General features: G+C 39.6%; 1 protein-coding gene across 1 annotated transcript in view; it reads right to left on the reverse strand.

Moving 5' to 3' along the window:
• LOC129437249 (NLR family CARD domain-containing protein 3-like) overlaps positions 1-20415 on the reverse strand; it is a 135396-nt gene that overhangs the window by 98971 nt on the left and 16010 nt on the right. Inside the window, exon 8 of the mRNA XM_073865865.1 lies at positions 15039-15212. Coding sequence (XP_073721966.1) covers positions 15039-15212 — 174 coding nt within the window. The remainder of the gene's footprint in view (positions 1-15038; positions 15213-20415) is intronic.

Raw genomic sequence — 20415 nt, forward strand, 5'->3', positions numbered from 1 at the left:
AGGCTCTCAGCTGGACATCTTGTGTTCTTTCAATCTTTGTTGACCATTCAACCACCTGATTAAAAGCAACCCCAATGCTGTCCCAGTCATCATAACAAATTTTTTAGAGATCTCTGCTTTCAGTCCATTTACAAATGCAGGTTTTAAAGGCATACCAGTGTCCTTGTTAAAATCTTCACTATCAGTCAAACCAGCATGTTCCAGCCTAGTTTGTTTGAAGTGATCTTCAAACTCTGTGACACTTTCTCCTGTCTTATCCATGCAATATGTATTTTTAACCGCAGTTAATCTCTGCAGGTTTTAATTCAAATAAGAGAATCTTTACAGCTTCCCATCCAGCTTCAATGTTTTCTTGAGACTCACCAACTTTTGTGTCATTTTGATTTTTTGACTCTTTCACTTAGCTTGTTTTGGTCACTGGTCCTAAAATTGACATTGAGAATGACTGCTCCATCTAATGGGTAGATTTTTTTGCAGTCGCTGAAGAACATGCCAAGTCTTCCGTGGATGCTTGTATACATTTGGTAGTTCCCTTGACCATTTGTCAATCTGCTCAGGTGTTGCTGGTTGGTATATTCTATGTGGAACACATTTCTTCACCATTTTTGTCACAGTGAGAGTTCGTCTCTCTCCATTCTCCTCATACTCCTCCTCATTGTCAACTTCAACTTCAGTCCTTCTGTTTTTGACATCACAGAAGTGAGCCTGACTGTAGATCTGCTCTTTGGAACATAGAGAGACTGAATCACATAAGCCCTTTCACACAGACATTCCAGAAAATACATGGAAAATGCACCCGGGATTTTTCCGGGGTCAATTGATTTTTTTTGTTCATTCACACAGCCAATGATTGCCGGAATCTGCAAGGTCCTGGAAAGACACGTGACCTGTTTAAAGTCCACGATGCATCTGAAGTTTGCATATTATTTATTATTTCTCTCTCCAGAAACCACTTGCGTGCATTTTTGTTTAGGATAATATTGTAAGGAGTGCATGACCCGCCGTTCTATCCTGGTGAATGATCTTCATGAGCTTCAGAGTGGATATTTAACCAGAATCTCTGCTTTTAAATTTGCAGACATTTCTCATAGTGATTGTTAATGTGCATTTAAAACCCCTGTTTTAAGGAGTGGAACGATATATCTTGTTGCTATGACACGCATAAATTTTTGTTTATTATTTCCTCATATGAGCACGTGACGCAATATTCTTATGCTCGCTGCTGAATGATCTCCGCTTCAGCGCGGTAAGTGACGAGCCAACTTACCTGATATCTGTTTCAGTCCAGTTTGCTGACATTTATTGTCGTGCATGTTTATTTGCATGTAAATCCCTCGTTTTATAGAGTTGAACCATAACTTCATGTTGCTATGACAAGAGCGTCCTCCCTTAGGCATTTCTGCATCTCATTTATCGTTCCCTGATAACTGCTTCAGTATAGTTTGCAACATTTCTCGTCGTGAATGTTGATCTGTATGTAAATATCTTGTTTTAAAGAGCTGAACCATAACTTTATTGTTGTGATGACACGCGCATCCTCACTACAACATGCCCATTCCGGCATTGTTTTTAGCTTTGTGTTCACACAGTGGGTTTTCCGTGTATCTTACTAGGTCCTCTTTCCGGGAACGATCCCAGAGGATTTACGGGAAGATTTTGCGTTCACACAGAAGCTTGTCTGTCAATTTTTAAGGGTATTTTCTGGGACCAAAGGTCTGTGTGAATGGGGTTCTATTCACACCTATCTAAACGACCACTTTCACAGTGATCATGTGGTAGCTCTCTCAGCAGAGCCATTCATTGTTGATTTTCAGTAACTTGTTGTTCAGTCACTTGCTTGTTGCTGCTGCTAGTTTCTTTAGTTAATGTCCTCGTTATGAAACAGTCTTTTGATTCAATTTGTTTGGAAATCAAATTCAGCAACTTCTCATAACAGGTTTAACAGTTGCTCTTTATCTCTCTTTTCATTTTGCAGTTGTTCAGCTAATGTTCGAACCTTAGCCTTCTCAGCTTCAATCTGACATTGTAGTTTGTCCATCTCACACCTCTGCAGGCGCTGTTGAATTTAAGCAAAATCACAGACCATCCATCTTTCCTGGTGTTTGTCCTTAAGCATTGTGTCTTTCCATAAGCCCTTTTGATGTCCGGCAAAGCCCATTGTTCACTCTCTGAGTGCTTGATACTGTATTTTCTACAGATGTCATTATGGCATGTCCTTATCTCCAGTCTTTTGTCCAAATATGCATTCAGATTTTCCATCATCTGAACAATAATTACATTTGGAGGTTCTGTTCCATGGCGTTCTGTAGTGGGTCTCAGGTTCGTTCCACAACCATTGTTTTTCATAGACTCAGCCATGGCCAGTACAGGAGCAGTGCCCTCAGAGAGGTGTGAATTCAGACTGACCAGTTGCTACATACAGACAAACCCACTCAAACATACATTTCTAAAATGTACTCTTAATAACAATAATTAGTTTGTGCTAACTTATTGTTTAGTTCTTAATACTACAATGAAGAAAGCAATAGAACCATAATAAAATGCATCTACTGTTTGCACACCAATAAACATTAGCCTTCACAGTTTAAACTGTTAAGGTCTTTCTAAATCCTACTTCAGAATGCTCAGTTACTGTTTTCTATTTGTCACTCACAACTTTCCATATATTTTTCAATGGAAGGCAAATTGACTTGAAGTTTCATCAATTTGATTATAGACCATCTTTAGCACCCAGTCAAAAGTCTTAAAATCTTGCAGCAATATCAGTCCCAAACTATTTCTGTGACTTCTACAGTTTCTGGATTAATGGACCAAATTATTCTTGTAACAATTTCTACAGACATTTAAAGAAAGCACAAAGCTTCTACTACTACAATCTCTAGATGAACAGACTAAATTGTTTATCAGTTTTTACAAACTCCAGAAAAGGGACCAAGCCTTAAATGATTAACAATGCTACACTATGAACATTGGTCTGCTTAATTTTTTTAAGTTGTTCTTTAGGAGAGCTGATAAGTTTCACTCACCAAATTAAGACTTTTAAGACAAAGTCTTTAAAGAAGTTTCTTCCACAACACAGTCCACCAACATAGTCTGTTTGTCTTCAGTAATCTTCAGAAACTAGGATCTTGGAAATTCTTCTGTTCTCCTATTGTTGCAGTGATGAGTGTTCTTCTTATCCGTCTCTCCTGGCTGGCTTTGCCAAATTGTTAGATTTTCTTGAATTTGGCTGCTCAGTCTATCAGGGCTCGCCAATGCATTAGAATGCATCTAATATGTAAAATAATAAGTAGGACCAAGTGCTTATGGGGAAAAGAGATTTAATGAAAGTTCTTATGTAGCATTCTTCAGGAGTGATGTTGTGTCATCCTTCTACATTCTTAACCCAAAGTTCTGTCTGTGGGACATACCACATCAGACATTGATTACACATGAAAGAAATATACACACAATCCTTAACCAAGTAATACATACATACAAAGAAACCAAAACAAATAAGTTTAGAAATTAAGTTAATAATGTGTAATAATGTGAAATGACACAGGGAAAAATATTGACCACATGAACAAAGGGAGGTGCAAAAAGACAAATTATTGTCTTTATACTTCTGTATTATGGCCGATATGTTTGGCCAATTTTCTGTTTGTACATAATTAGGGCTGCATAACGATTAATCATGATTAATCGTTTGCAGAATACAAGTTTTTGTTTACATTATATATGTGTGTGTGTACTGTGTATAATAATTATATAATATAAATAAACACAACCATGTATAATTTTAAGGAAAATATATTTATGGAATAAATATTTATAAATAATATATATAATTATAAAAATGTATGTACACATGTAAATACCTCTTAAATATATACATGCGTTTGTATTTATTTATACATAATTATTATACACAGTACACACACACATATGATGTAAACAAAAACTTTTATTCTGCAAACGATTAATTGCGATTAATCGTTATGCAGTCCTATAAATAATAATCAAAATGTCCTCATCATTAGCAGATATTTTAAATTAAAATAATAAAATCCTTCTTTTGATAGACCTGATAAAGTTAACATGGTAAATGTATTTTTTTAGTTTAGACTGTTATTTAGGACAAATCTTTCTAAACAATCTCAAAGCACATTTACATTCTCATTTCTGAGGTGCTGTGAGCGCCATGCTTCAGACACGCCATCCGCTAAGCGTTAACGCTTGCGCCCTGTGTGAATTTACAGTTAAGGTCTAGTGTTTGTAGGTCCCCCAAAAATACATTAGTTGCAGTGACACGCATCACAAAAATAAAATCTCATGACCTCTCAACTGTATGAGAGTGAAGCAATCATCAAAAATGTCCTACATTATGACAATTCAATCTATATCTGTCTTTGTTTGTTTTTTGCAGAGGCCAAATCAAGGAGAATAGTGAAAAGGCCATGGACCACCAATGAAGTGAATGCCGTTATGAAACATTTTAAAGTCCAAATTTCAAAGGGACATCTCGCAACAAAGGCAGAGTGTGAGCAGTGCAAGACTGCAGAGGACCCGGTGCTAAGAGAAAGAACTGTACAAAACATCAGGGATTTCGTGAGGAACCGAGGTTTGATGTTGAAAAAAAATTGTTCTTAGACAGATCATGGTCACCTTCTTTTAAGGTTTGTGGCTTTTGTTACTGTAAGTTTACAAGTTAAATGACTGGCTTACTATTGTTCTCTTGTTAAAACTTTAAAATCTCTCATTTCCTTAGTTAAACCCAGATCGTCCTTACAATACTAGATCGTCATGTACATACACACATTTAACTAACACCTGATTGAGAGAACGATTTGGGTTTAGCTAGATATCATTCACATACACGCACCTCAGAAACTCTTAATAAATGTCCATGTTAACCAAAATTGTCCTCACAATCAGGTATTAGTTAGGTGCATGTGTTTGTGTATGTGATTGATGTCCAGGTAAACCCAAGTTGTCCTCACAATTAAGTGTTAGTGAGGTGTATGTGTATGCGAATGATGTCCAGTTAAACACACATTGTCCTCACAATTAAGTGTTAGTTAGGCGCGTGTGATTGTGTATGTGATTTGATGTCCAGATAAACCCAAATTGTGCTCACAATTAAGTGTTAATGAGGTGTGTGTGTATGCGAATGATGTCCAGGTAGATCAAAATTGTCCTCACAATCAAGTGTTAGTTGTGCGTGTATGTGTATGCGAAATGATGTCCAGGTAAACACACATTGTCCTCACAATCAAGTGTTAGTTGTGCGTGTATGTGTATGCGAATGATGTCCAGGTAAACACACATTGTCCTCACAATCAAGTGTTAGTTGTGCGTGTATGTGTATGCGAATGATGTCCAGGTAAACACACATTGTCCTCACAATCAAGTGTTAGTTGTGCGTGTATATGTATGCGAATGATGTCCAGGTAAATCCAAATTGTCCTCACAATCAAGTGTTAGTTGTGCGTGTATGTGTATGCGAATGATGTCCAGGTAAACACACATTGTCCTCACAATCAAGTGTTAGTTGTGCGTGTATGTGTATGCGGATGATGTCCAGGTAAACACACATTGTCCTCACAATCAAGTGTTAGTTGTGCGTGTATATGTATGCGAATGATGTCCAGGTAAATCCAAATTGTCCTCACAATTTAAGTGTTACTGAAGTGTGTGTGTATGTGAATGATGTCCCATTGAACCCAGGTTTATTCCCATAGTGAAGGGTTAGTTATATGTGAGAGTACAACACTACAAACCTTGGTTACTCTTGAAATACCATATACATGTTGATGTATAAAAAATGTTTCGACAGACTGGTGTTAAGATATTGTTAACCCAAAAGTTAATAAAAGGAATTGAAAAGTTTGAGTGTCTGACTCGGGAATGTGTGTTATGTTCTTCATTTTATTTTATTTGCTCATGTAAAAACAATATTTTTCAAATTCTATTTCTGTAGATAAATCTACATTTACATTAATTAATTTAGCAGAAGCGACTTACACATGAGGAAATCTAGATTCTCCTCATGTTTTATTTGAGCAATGTCCAGTTAAACCCAAAAGTTCAACAGTACCCTTTTAGATAGCTAGTTTTGAACAATACAACTCTTTTGTATTTTGATATTTTTACAGGGAAACCATTAAATGTTAAATTTTTGCTTTTAAGTTTAACTATATTTAAAAAATCTTTCCTCATCTCCCCTAAAAGAAATTTGCTCAACTCATTTTACACTTCAAACTTATCTTCTTTAATGTCTTACATGATAAAGCCAAGTCTATATGCTGATATTGAAACAATATTAAGTAATGCTGTACTCTTTTGGTTAAAGTTAAACAAGTTTGATTCTCATGGATAATGATTTGTGTGCTAGTAAGTGATATCCGTATAAACTATAAGAGAGTCCTCATAAGTCACAATTGAATCAGGTAACGCCCATTCCCGCCCCGTCCTCATATTGTTGTAGAATGTCAAGTCTTAATATTTTCAGACTGTTTTTCTAGAATTAAATTCTGAGTAGCCAGATTAACCCCCCTTGCCATATGGAGCAGTTTGATATATTTTATTAATCTCTATGACAAAGGGAAATGTGAGTCCCCATAACTCAGTATAGAACTTGTTTGGAAAAAAAGTCCTGATAAACCCCCCGTACCAGTATGTGTGTGTGTGTGTGTGTGTGTGTGTGTATTTACATTATATTGAAAAGTAAACCTTATCATGGTTTTACTACAGAGAAAGTTACATTCCTGTTGAACATTCCTACAAGGCTCATTATGTGGCTCATTATTCAACTCTTTTGTCTCTCAGCTGTCAATCTCTGATTATTCAGGAGCTTTCCCGCCTCCACGCATACAGCCTTTCCCAAGCAAAAGTGTTTAAGAAATTGTAAATCAATATCTTGCTTTATGTGAATGAGTAGGCCGAATGATTTTCACATCATTTTGAAGAAAAAACTCTATACTATTAGATCCTGGTTTGAAAAGTCTTGGGAAAACATGTTTAGAATTAGTTTTGTGGACTTGTATCAGTGACTTAAAAATTTTGCTTTTTCAAAAACCACGCATAAAATTTTTATCTCAAAAATACAAACATGTACATACATGTTGATTATATGATATTGTAGCCCAGTTTGTGATGAACACAGTGTTATGAGACTTTTGCCATTAATATGTTTTTAAGCAACTGAGAAAAGCACAAATGTCAGTGCATGTCAAAACTTCCCCAGAGCCCTAAAAACCCCTTAGACCCCAGAGGGTTAATAAAATCCAACATCACCAGAGAAATGGAATAAGTCTGAAATAACAATTCATAAGTTTTGTTTACTTTAAAACGAATTTCGTTTCATAACTTGTTTCTAATTTTATTCTACGTTTTGTTTAAAATCTGAAACACACTGCAGGATTTTTGCACTCCTACAGGATCCTAGCAGCAAACACACTGGGCGGTGATCATGCTGAATTTCTGACACTGTCAAAAAACTAGGCTATCTTGGACGCAAGACTGGGAAAACATCCGTCTTTGAACTTCTCCCACAGTACGACACTATACCACCGATGAAGAACCATGATCACAGAGATCGCGACGATTGTTTCAAGATGGAAATATTTAGTCTGGGAAAGTAAAAAAATCGTGCAGTTATGAACCTAAATGATAACTTTACAAGGAACTTTGTCTGGAAGAAGATCTGTACAATCCACTTACTCTTCATCCTCAAGAAAATAGCAAAACATGCATCAACTTTCCATATAACTATAATACACTGCCTACTAGGATTTAAACCGTTATAACAGCATGGCTGCATACATGAGGCAAGCTATTTTAAAACTATACATGTTTTTTACACGGACTCTAACAGAGTGCTTCATTTCCAGTAACCTGCATTACCATCAAGGCTCTTTATCGACTTCCAGGAACTCAGATTGCAATACCAGTGTGGAGGAGGATCTTCATTAAACAAATAATTCAGTACTTCGTAAGTGCATGTCATGTTAGAATGTTAACACAAAACTGTCATGTTTAATCATATTATTATGGTTAGTCAAAGTTTAAGCTTTCATCTAGAAGCCTATCACTTTCGGAAGTACGTCCGTCTATCATCTGCACAACCCTACTATACCGCTCCTCAGTTTTTGGGGGGTCTTAATTTACATCGTAAATTGAGATTTTTATAATCATCTGTGTCATGGCGAAGCAGGCAAGATAAGGCAACCGATCCAAATGCAATGGTTTATTTCTTAAAAACCCAAAAGTGTACAAATCAGAACAGGAACAAAGACCAGAATACAGGACTCAAAAATGATGACAGCAAACAATACTTGACAAAGGACAACTGAAACAGAAGGACTCTATATATACATGTGGGTAAACAAGATATCAAGACACACCTGGGAAACAATCAAAAACAAGGACCAACGAACTACAAGAACTACAGACATGGATGACATTACAGAACTTCAAATAAGAGTACAAGACTAGGGAACACAAGACACGACAGTGACACCGTGCAATCTTTATTGTCATCAGTCAAATTTGTTTGTTCCCATCTAATCTTCTCCCTACTTTTTTAATGACAATATAAAAGCATGCATACATCAATTGTCTCTCTTCATCCGGAGCAGCACTAATTTCACTGTGTGCAGGAAAACACATGACATTCAATTCAATAATGGCAAGCAATAATCAAGGTATGTTTAAAGCAAACTACTGGTGGTGGTGGCGTATTCAGCCATGCTATATCATGGCCTTTGCACCATTTTTAGCATTTCTCACTCTGGCATAAAGTTGCCTTTTGCGGCCTACGCGGCCTCCCTGGTATCAAGCCTAATGAGGCTTTATTTTCCAGCCTACATGGCCTCTCTGCTCTCAAGCCTAATGTGGCAGCCTTCCACGGAAATGCTCTACTGTTGACAGTTCGGTCTACATTGACAGACATGTTAATGATATGTATCTTTTGTTAAATACTGATAGGCCTACGCGGCCTTCTCCCACTAGGCATATCATTGCCTTCTACGGCCTATGCGGCCTATCTCTCCAGCCTATCTGTCTCTGGCATATTGTTGCCTTCTATTGCCTAAGCGGCTATCCTACGGCCTCCTAAGGCATTTGGCAATGTCAGTCGATAACAATTCTCTTATCTCTGTTTCAGGAACCTCTAAGAAACACTGGTGGGTACCGATCATCGTTATCTATTTTTGGGGATTAGACTCTGGCCTGTCTCCATCTTCAGACAGGAACCGCAAGAATCCGTGACCCCCCGGATTTGAACTATGGTCGGGGCCTACGCCAAAGAACTATATTGTGTTACATTCCAGCCTTGGTTGCTAACTACTGTTAAATAAACTCATATCAACTCTTAACCTACCTTCGAGTCTTTCTGGTAGAAATTTTTAATTTCTGGAAATATTTAATACAGAATTTGACAAATAATGCAGAATCCCAAAAATTCAACATTTTGTTGATTTTCCACGATAGCGAACAACTGTAAGGACTGACTGGCAGCCGACATCTAACTCCAGATTGTACAATCAGTATTTTGTCTCTGGTTAGTCCTCAATTAAACTAATAAACGTGACCATTTAGTGCATTAGATATATTTTCCTTGCCAAGACTGACAAAAATATGGTGGCAGCATAGCGGAAGTGATGTCTTTGGTACCAATGAATTGCTTAATTAACCATGAACATACATGATAGCTTTTTGTAGATGAATTCTGGTGAGCATGTCAACACCATTTAACACCAAAGTTCATCTGTTCCTATTAAAAACAGCTTTTAATTGCTCTTCTCGCATAGGTTCATGGTAAGAATGGTGTCCCACCTAAGTTTTGATTCCTACTTAAACAAATGTAGTAATATAACCAAAAAAGCCACACAAAAAAGCACTTACCAAAAAAAGCCACACAATAATCCCGTAAAGCTGCTCTCTGTCCTTCCTGACAGACAATTTAAGTGGAATCACGTGGTGGTTAGTTTACACATGACTTGTATCAACAAAGTCTGATTCATTTGGAAACATTGCCTCTTGTGTATGCAAACTGAACCAACCAAAACAAAGCAATCGATCTACAGGTCTGAAAACACCCTAACAGGGACGTGCACAGGGGGGTTGCTCAGGTTGCCCGGGCAACTTCCCATATGCCCTTCTCGACTCAAATTGCCCTTCTGAGGTGGAAAAAAATAAATTGCACTTTTACTTTGTTACAATGTGTGGTGTTCCTTCGTTACTGTATTTTGATTAATTACTAAATGTGTATTTTATTTTTAAATTGCAGTCTCTTGTTTCTGGGGCATTTACGAATTAATGTTTGAGTCGATTCGTTACAAATATTGCAAATAAATGAGTCTTTTGAGTCGGTTCTTTACAAAGCAAATGGGCCAAACGTTTTGAATTGGTTTGTGAATCAGTTTGAATGAATTGTTAAGATCTCTGCAAAAACTGAATTGTCTGATGCTATTTTACTCGTAGTCTATGTAGAAAAATGCCAAACATAAACAGTGTTGGATCAATGATGTGGATATGAATTTACTAATCTTTTAACTAAAAGCAAAACTTCACACATGTACCCGCCATTATATACGTACGACATGTTCATCGTCAGACACAAACAAACACGCGCAACCTCCAGAAACATGTTCAGTGTTTTTTCTCCAGAAAATCCATCGATGATTCGCTGTATACAGTGCTGTATGATGTAAGTGCTTATCACAACACACAGTGACATGAGATTCACAACATAAGAAAACATGAGTTTCATCTAAAATCAGTTTGTATCATGTAAGTGTTAACTGTCGATGTCCTCAGACCTTAGGAGATTCTCTAACTTAGTGAATGCAAAACTCTTGTCAGTTTACTTGTATGATATTTCATAAGCTACATCAACATTGAGACTAAGAGTTCATTTTATTGAAATGCTTGTCTATTCTGTATTTGTATCCTTTTTTCTGTACTGTTTGTGTATGTTGCAGTTTTACACATACTGTATAAGTGCCCTTCATAAGTATTGGGAAAATACAGGCAAAATTCCTCTGTTTGCTGTGGAGTCAAGAAATGTCTAAACATTAAAAGATGAACATGAGACAAAAGTACAAAATCTGTCACATTTATTTTTTACCTGTTGTAACAGACAATATTCCACCTTAATGGAACAACACATTTGTATTGTAATAATCCTATATAATGTGGGCATATTGAGACCATTGGCTCAGAAGTGTTGAAGTGATGAACTGTGTCCTGATGCAATAATTGTTCACACATGAAAAACATAAAATGTGTAGGATCAGTTTGATTCACTTATGTGCATTTGGGTACAACACAAATAAGTCAGCATTCAATGCTGTTGTTCTTTGTTGGTAAAGCATGTATGTGTTGAAACATAAACAAAGGTTAATAAAATGTGACATTCTGTACTTCTGACATACTGATATTCATCTTACCAATTTCTGGTCTCCACAGCAAACAGAAAAATCTTGTCTTTACTGTGTGTGTGTGTGTGTGTATTTCATGAGACACATAGGTGTCATTTACACTGGGGACGCTAGGGATATGTCCCCACCACTTTTTGAAATGTTTGATTTTGTCCCCACCACTTTTTGACTTACACTGCAACAAATGACTTTCTTACTTAGTATTTTTGTCTTGTTTTCAGTAGAAATATCAAAAAATTCTTAAATTACGATGCTTTTTCTTGATGAGCAAAATTACCTAAGAATCTAAGTCTAGTTTTTAGACAAAAAATATACAATTTAAGTGAATTTGTGATTAAAACAAGCAAAATATCTGCCAATGGGGTGTAAGATTTCTTTTTTCTTAAAAACTTAATTTAAGCAAAATGTTCTCACTCCATTGGCAGATAATTTTGCTTGTATTAAGCACAAATTCACTTAAATTGTATAGTTTTTGTCTAAAACTAGACTTATTTTCTAACATCATTTTGCTTATTAAGAAAATACATCTTGATTTAAGAATTTTTAGATATTTCTACTAAAAACAAGACAAAAATACTAAGTAAGAAAATCATTTGTTGCAGTGTATGACTGCACTGCAAAAAATTATTTTCAAGAAAAAAATGTATTACTTTTTTTGTCTTGTTTTCAGTAAAATATCTAAAAATTCTTAAATTAAGATGCTATATCTTGATGAGCAAAATGACCCAAGAAAATAAAATATAAAAAATATCAAATGTAAGTGATTTTGTGCATAAAACAAGCAAACAAATCTGCCAATGGGGTAACCAAAAAATCTTGAACATTTTTCTTAAACACTAAATTCAAGAAATAATCTTGCTTGTTTTATGCACAAAATCACTTAAATGTGATATTTTTGACTTATTTTCTTGGGTCGTTTTGCTCATCAAGAAAAATTATCTTAATTTAAGAATTTTTTTATATTTTTTACTGAAAACAAGACAAAAATACTAAGAAATTGTGTTCTTGAAAATAATTTATGCAGTGTGGTTTTGTGGTCCAGGGTCACATATGTTGCGTTGTATGCTTATGGTGTGTTTTCTTTTACACAGGTAATGAATTTCATTGTAATTATTGACTTAACGTGCTGGTGATTTCTACAGTATGGGCAGGGGCGATTCTAGGATTTTCATTTTAGGGGGGCTCAGCCCCCAGTAAGGGTATGATTAAAAAAATATTATTTAACTATTAGGTTGTATACTACTAACCTTATTGCAATCCACTATTCCATTGTATTCCCTGTGTGTCATATATGGGACTAGAAAATTTTCATTTGGGAATGGAGATTTTTTTACAATGAAGACTTCCTGATTCATTATTCACTGTGCAAATACACGACACACGTTTCCAGTACAAACACATAATTTTACTGTTTGCATTTCTATGCTCACATAGAAACCTTAGCCAAGGATTTTTTTGACAAAATAAACTTTTAACCAGAAAATAAGATAAATGTGTGTGTTAACATAAATGTAAACATAAACCGGATTTGCTAATCTTATAGGTTAATATTATTAGTTGATAGCCACTGTGTTAATCTGGGAATTATACAGATCTAAAATATAGAAAAGGGGAATGACCAACAAGTGATCTACCTTAATACTGAGTTGTCAAGATGCAGTATGATTTGGTTTTCAGGACAGGGTTTAGATTAAGCCAGGACTAGGCCTTAGTTATATTAGGATGTTTATGTAGTTTTTACAAGCATATCTTACAAAAATATTACAGGTGTGCATCTTGAAACAAAACAATGCGACTGATGTATTTTAAGATATGTTAGTGCAAGATACTTTTTATTAAGAACAAATACTCAAACAGGCATTTTAGTCTTGAACTAGACTTAAGACCTGTCTGGGAAACAGCCCCTATGTCTATACTGTAGGTCAGGGGTCTCCAACCTTTTTATAAGCAAGGGCTACCACAATGGATAAAACTATCTGGATGGGTACTTACTACTTTCTGATATAGTTTAATCAAAACTTTTTTCTTTTACTTGTTGTTTTATTTTCTTTTACTTGTTGATACGTTTTAGTATTGTTTAAAATGTTAAGATAGGTAAACCAAGCCAAGCTAATATTAAAAATACCACGTTGAACCCTCAAAAACTTACTAGGAATACACAATGCCAAAGACAAATACACAGGTGCCTTACACTTTTTAAAAGGAAGGAGTTCAAATGTTGAAATATTAATATTTTAAATGAAATGAAACAAACATATTTAATAAGCTATACTTTACTTATATTGTTAGATTTTAAAAAAGTTATTTTACTGCAAATATAAGGTGAAATGCCCATTAAAAGCTCGATTTGTACGTTTGATCCAGTTTTTCCACACAATAAAAACTAGTTTTATAAAAGGATACACTTCACAATAACCTGGTATTTCGCTGCATGAATTTATCTGCCTAATGCGTTCAGTACAACAACTGTAAAGCAATGCATCACGCCAGATCCTGACTTAAAAACCTGTAATGTTAATAAGCAATATAGATGCGTGCTTTTACTGGTAACTTGACTGACCTGCTCCCTTCTTGGCGAATATTTCTGTGATTTTGCAGCATCTCGCTGCGTCTGTCTCTCTCTGCGTCTCCTTTGCGCTGCATATTTGTTAGATAAAGCCAAAAAGCAGTGGGTTGCCGCCGTTAGGTCATGTGGTGGCATTTTCTCACCGCGATTGACTGACTCATAGGTCCGTCATTCATTCATATCATATTATTTCACATGTCAACCTGAGCTGACTGCACGGCAGGTTAGAACAGCCGCCAGGTCAAGATGTTCGCTCTGCTCGGCCCCCCTGCGGATTGAAAAACGCGCTAAATCCATGCTGACTCAGATCAGGGGAGGAGCCGAAACTTGACGCAGCATGCCGCCTTTTCTAAAGAGTTTTTATAGGGGACTGAAGCAATCACAAATTAATTAATCAAATCTTTTTTTAGGGGGGCTGGACAGAATTTTAGCTGAAGCCCCCCTAAAATGAGCCTAGTGACGCCCCTGAGTATGGGGTTTTGACACTGTTCGGTTGAGCTGGTGTTGTTTTTGTGTTGTTGACTGGCCTACGCTATGCCCTTTTTTGATGCACGTAATTCAATATTTTTCCAGTCCTGCTGTAATGTTTTTTCATCTGATCTTTTGTCCCCACCACTTTTCAACACAAACTGACGCCCCTGGTAACTAATAACTTGCTACTTGAGTATTTTTTCATTGCATACTTTTTTTACTTTCACTTAAGTAAATTTTAAAATCTTTTACTTCTAGTTGACTAATTATTTCTTTACTTGTACTTTTACTTTCCACCTCTGTTAAAATCTTCATAAATCCAGACTGAGTTTGCCACATTTAGACTAAATAATCAGACAGATAGCAGCTAGCTATCATAGTTTGCAGAAAAGCAGCCTAGGCTACTATTTTTTTGGTAGGCATTAGACAAACATGTCTGCTGAGTTAGTTTCTTACATTTCTTTTTAGCAAGAAGAATGAATGATTGAAGTAATGAATCACATTAATTATTTTATTAAAAATGGTCACTATAATCTATATGTGATTTCTGTCTGAACATCAGATCACAATCTTACTTCAGTATCTTCAGTTTACAGTCAGGATTCTTCAGTACATCAGAGATCAGCTTTACTCCTGAAACTGTGAGTTTATTCTGAGACAGATCCAGATCTCTCAGGTGTGATGGGTTTGATCTCAGAGCTGAAGTCAGAGCAACACAACCTTCATCTGTGATATTACACCACTGCAACCTGTAGAGAACAGAGACTTTATGTGAATGATGCTAAACTACAAACTTTGTTCACAAATCTCTAACCTCCATCTCTTCATGTAATGTTCCTCTTTCAATCCCTCAGTAACTGAGACACTGTGTGTTTAAATGTCAAATAAATCCATCACACATCTGACTATTAGTGATGTCCTAAACTGCATTAATTTCTTCATAAATCTGTATTGAGTTCATGATTCACACTTGTAATTCTCCTCAGGTATTGTAAAAATCTTCCTCTATTACAGGAGGAATATCAGCTAGAGATGACATAATGTCTCGGTTACGTATGTAACCCTCGTTCCCGACGAATTGGGAATCCCTACCAAAACGCCACTGCAGCTGAACCCTTCCAGTGCCTGCAAAAGCCCTCCGGTCACTACCCGTTCCTTAACCCACGATACTGAACCAGCGAACTGGGGAAGCAACCTAAACTGGGCGGAGTTAGGAACACTGCGGAAGCCATCCCCAAGAAGGTAACTGGATGACATAAAAAATTAAACAACCGACTGGGTGCCCATATAGAGGTCTCTGAACAGTACATGGTATGACAGAGAGGCGCAGAGCAGTCTCTGCTAAGGGAAAATGTGGAGGATTTTAACCCCACGGACTATACCCACATAGGAACCCCATGTAGGGGACACAATGTGGACGCCTAGCCTACACAGGTTTACAGAGAATACATCCGTGATAGGCTGACAGCGGATGCTCCGCAACATCGGCCATCGGGCGGTGGAGGAGGACAAAAAGTTTTTGTGACATTTTTGTCTTAACGGCTTTCCAAAATGGTGAAAAGGAGCAGCACCAAAATAGAGGTTGCAAGCCGACAAATGAGCCAGCCCTCGGTGTTCTTCACTGGTTTAAAGAGAGAACCCGAGGGGATACCGGCTCGATACGAACACTATAGAATCTAATGAACGTATTAGGCGTCGCCCAGCCTGCAGCTCTACAAATGTATGTTAGCGAGGAACCACGAGCCAGTGCCCAAGATGATGGCACACTACGAGTGGAGTGAGCACGTAAATTAAATGGACAAGGCACGTCTTGCTTTTGGTATGCAAGGGTTATAGTATCCACAATCCAATGGGACATCCTCTGCTTGGTGACAGCTTTCCCTTTCTGCTGACCACCGTAACAGACAAAGAGCTGGTCTGAGGTTCTAAAGCTTTGCGTTCTGTCTATATACACACGTAGTGCAGGGACAGGGCACAACAAAGCCATGGCTGGGTCTGCCTCATCCAAAGGCAGCGCTTGCAGGTTCACCACCTGATCTCTGAAAGGAGTAGTGGGAACTTTGGGCACGAAGCCGGGCCGGGGTCTCAGAGTTACGCTGGATGCAGCGGGCCCGAACTGAAGGCACGAATCATTGACCAAAAATGCATGAATGTCCCCTATCCTCTTAACAGAAGCCAATGCGAGGAGAGTTAGAGTTTTCATAGTGAGAAATTTAACACTCACAGTATGCAGAGGCTCAAAGGGAGCCTCCTGGAGTGACTTCAGCACCAAGGACAGGTCTAGAGGAATAGAGGGAGGAGGAATAGAGGGAGGGCGCAAAGGATTTAGCCTTCGTGCGCCTCTGAGAAATCGAATGACCAGGTCGTGCTGACCCACTGTCCTACCGTTTACGGGTGAATAGTGAGCTGATATCGCAGCGATATCGACCTTAATAGTGGATGGTGACAGCCTATTCTCCAAACGGCATTGGAGATATGAAAGCACAACACTGATCGGGCATTCTCGGGGGTCTTCACGTTGGGAAGAACAGCAGTCAACAAACAGATTCCATTTAAGCGCATAAGCCTGTCTCGTAGGCGGTGCTCGCGCTGCAGCAATAGTGTTAGATACCTTATGCGGTAAATCACTCAAACTCTCTGTGCCCGGTCCAGAGACCACACATGAAGGTTCCAGAGGTTGGGGCATGGGTGCAATAATGTGCCCCCTTGTTGAGAAAGAAGTTCCTTCCTCAGGGGAATCTTCCAAGGAGGGGCTGTCGCAAGGAGAGAGAGTTCAGGAAACCAATTCCTGGTTGTCCAATACGGTGCAACTAAAAGCACGCTCTCCTCGTCCTCCCGGATTTTGCACAGGGTCTTCGCAATGAGGCTCACTGGGGGGAAGGCATATTTGCACATGTTTTCGCGGCCAGCTGTGTGCCAATGCATCCATGCAGAGCGAGTCGTCGGCTAGTGAATAAAACGGGCGACAATGGGCCGTCTCTGGGGAAGCAAACAGATCTATCTGTGCTCTACCGTAACGTCTCCAAATCTGCTGAACCGCTATGGGGTGGAGTTGCCATTCGCCGGGGCGCGCAGCTCAAGAGAACGCATCCTCCTCTGTATTGAGCGTGCCCGGAATGTAAATGGCACGAAGAGACCTCAGATTCTTCTGACTCCAGGTGAGGAGGTGACGGGCGAGATGCGACAGGTGACGCGAGCGTAAACCGCCTTGACTATTGCATGCCTGGAGACCTATCTCAGACGCACACCGGCTCGGAGAAACGCATGGTCCGACCATGGGGCGAAAGTGCGACGGCAAGTAGTAGGGGTTTGCATTGGCACTGCCCTCACAATTCGATTCAATTATGATTTACCAGGTAACGATTCAATTCGATTCTACAATGCATTGCAATGCATCAGAATTCTACTGTACACAACAAGGCAAATTTTTCATCAGTCAAGTAGTAAAGTCAAGTGCAACTATTCTCAACAAAAACGGAAGCTTAGCAGCTTTAAATGACAATTATATACCTGAGATGAGAATTTTACACACAGCGTAAGTCTTGTCTAGTTTCCCATTAACTTCATCGAATCCGAAATGTGCCCATATGTCTGCTTTCCATGGAAAAGGGTGCGTTTTTATTGTCCACTCGAGGCCAGAAAATAAACAGTGACATAATCGATTATCGCACTTTGCTGCATCGATGCTGAATCGGGCATGCGGGCATCCACGCTCTCCTCGGGACTCAGTCGTGAAGCCAATGCTGAAGCGGTCGCATATGGAGCAGCCCAAGTGGTGTCACAGCCGCAGCTGCTGCCATATGCCCCAGGAGCTTCTGAAATTGTTTCAGCGGGACAGCGCTCTTGCTCTTGAACGTATTCAGGCAAGTCAGAATCGACACGCGCTTCTGTTAGACGAGCTGTTAAATCAACCAAGTCCAGTTCCATACTGAGAAAAAAGATTCTCTGCACGGGGCAAAGCTTGCTCTTTTCCCAGTTGACCCGAAGACCCAAACGAGCGAGGTGTTTTAGAGTTTTAGTCTCTGTGATCGCAAAGCGTCAGTTTGAGCTATTATGAACATGTTTGAGCTATTATGAGCCAATCATCTAGATACGCGAGAATGCGCACAGCTTTCTCTCTCAGGGGTTTTAGAGCCCCCTCCACTACTTTGGTAAATAAGCGGGGAGAGAGAGAGAGCCCGAATGGGAGGACTTTGTACTGATATGCTCTCCCCTCGAATGCAAAGCGGAGAAACGGCCTGTGCCGGGGGAGAATCGATACGTGAAAGTACGTGTCCTTCAGGTCGATAGATGCAAACCAATCGTTTGGACAAATGCATGGAAATATGCGTTTGGGCGTCAGCATCTTGAACGGCATTCTGTGAAGTGCACGGTTCAGCGAATGCAGGTCCAGGATCGGTCGCAAGCCGCCGCTTTTCTTGGGTACAATAAATAAAGGGAAAATTGGATTGCATAGCCGAGACGGGCCAAAGCGATGGGCTGGGAAGCTGTTCCCACTCCCCCAGACACCTTGCGAGGGGGACTAATGGCACGATCGGTGTACTCGCGGCGCACGCAGCGGAGGTGATCGCCGGTGTGTGCGTTTCGGCCGCACCAGCAGCAGTGTTGTGTGTGGTAACACTCAACTAAGTCCACTGGTGAGTGGTTGAGCAGGAGAGACTCTGCTGAAGACACCTCATGCCACTCGATGCACCCTCTGGCAAAGGAGGAAAATGATGGTTTATGAGCTCGCAACCGTCTCCTACGTACCTCTGAGAAGTCGGAGAGCGCAAAGGGGTTATGTGCCGGTGCGTCACTCTCACGCTCCTCTGATGAGTCGAGAACGAGGGGGGATTATGAGCCCGCTTGTGTCTCCGAGTGGGTGCCGACTGAAAAGTTGGCAGTACAGAAACAAAAAGAAACCAAGGATTCCCCAACCAGCCCTCCTCCGGTGGGGGGAGTGGTGCCTTCACCATCCCGAAGAGCAATCCTCTCCATCTCCAGGTCGCCTATCTCAGGGCCGCTTCGATCTACGCTTTCCACCCTTTGAAGTGGACTGAGCAGGCGGGGCGCACTGCTGACGACCGGTTGCTCGCTTCTTAGAAGGTCCCCGGGGAGGAACAGGGCGGACGCAGCAGGACGCCCTCGGCGAGGGGCAGTCTGAGGCGCCGACGTGGACGGGGCAGGCGCAGGACGCTTCCGACGTGGCATAATGTTGGTGATGGCTTCAGTCTGCTTCTTGGCCGTGTAGAATTGCTGCGCAAACTCCTCGACCGTCTCGCCGAACAGGCCGGCCTGGGAAACCGGAGCATTCAAGAGCCGGGCTTTATCAGCGTCCTTCAAGTTCGCCAGGCACAGCCAGAGATGGCGTTCCTGTACCACCAGGGTGGATCTTGCACGACCGACAGCACGTGCGGTGACCTTGGTTGCACGAAGCACCAGATCAGTAGCCGCACGGAGCTTGAAGAACTCTGCCGAATCGTGACCTCCCGCGTGCAGGTCCCTCAGAGCCTTAGCCTGGTGAACCTGCAGCAATGCCATGGCATGCAGGGCTGAAGCTGCCTCCCCACAGGCTTTGTAAGCCGGTTAGAGCAGACGAATGCTTACAAGCTCGTGAGGGGAGAGTAGGCTGGTCCTGCCAGGAGGAAGCGACACCGGCCGGACACAGCTGCATCGTTTTTATAGTTTCTCGTAGGTCGCTACAGAGCGGTTCCCAATTCGTCGGTCACAACGTGACGTGGTAGTGACCGACTGAAAGGGAACTCTGATCTTACATTTAAAGATGTTACAGTGTTTAAAGATCAATTTCACTCAATCTATAAAAACATTATTAATGTGTGTGTCAGTGTCAATGATGGATCAATGTTTTTAATCATCTTTATAAAAACAACACAACAAGGAGAAAAGCTCTTCATACACAATAATATCAGCAAAGATTTCACCAAAGAAACACCAAACTACATTTTCTGACAT

This window comes from Misgurnus anguillicaudatus, unplaced genomic scaffold (assembly GCF_027580225.2).
Source record: "Misgurnus anguillicaudatus unplaced genomic scaffold, ASM2758022v2 HiC_scaffold_33, whole genome shotgun sequence".
NCBI lineage: Eukaryota > Metazoa > Chordata > Actinopteri > Cypriniformes > Cobitidae > Misgurnus > Misgurnus anguillicaudatus.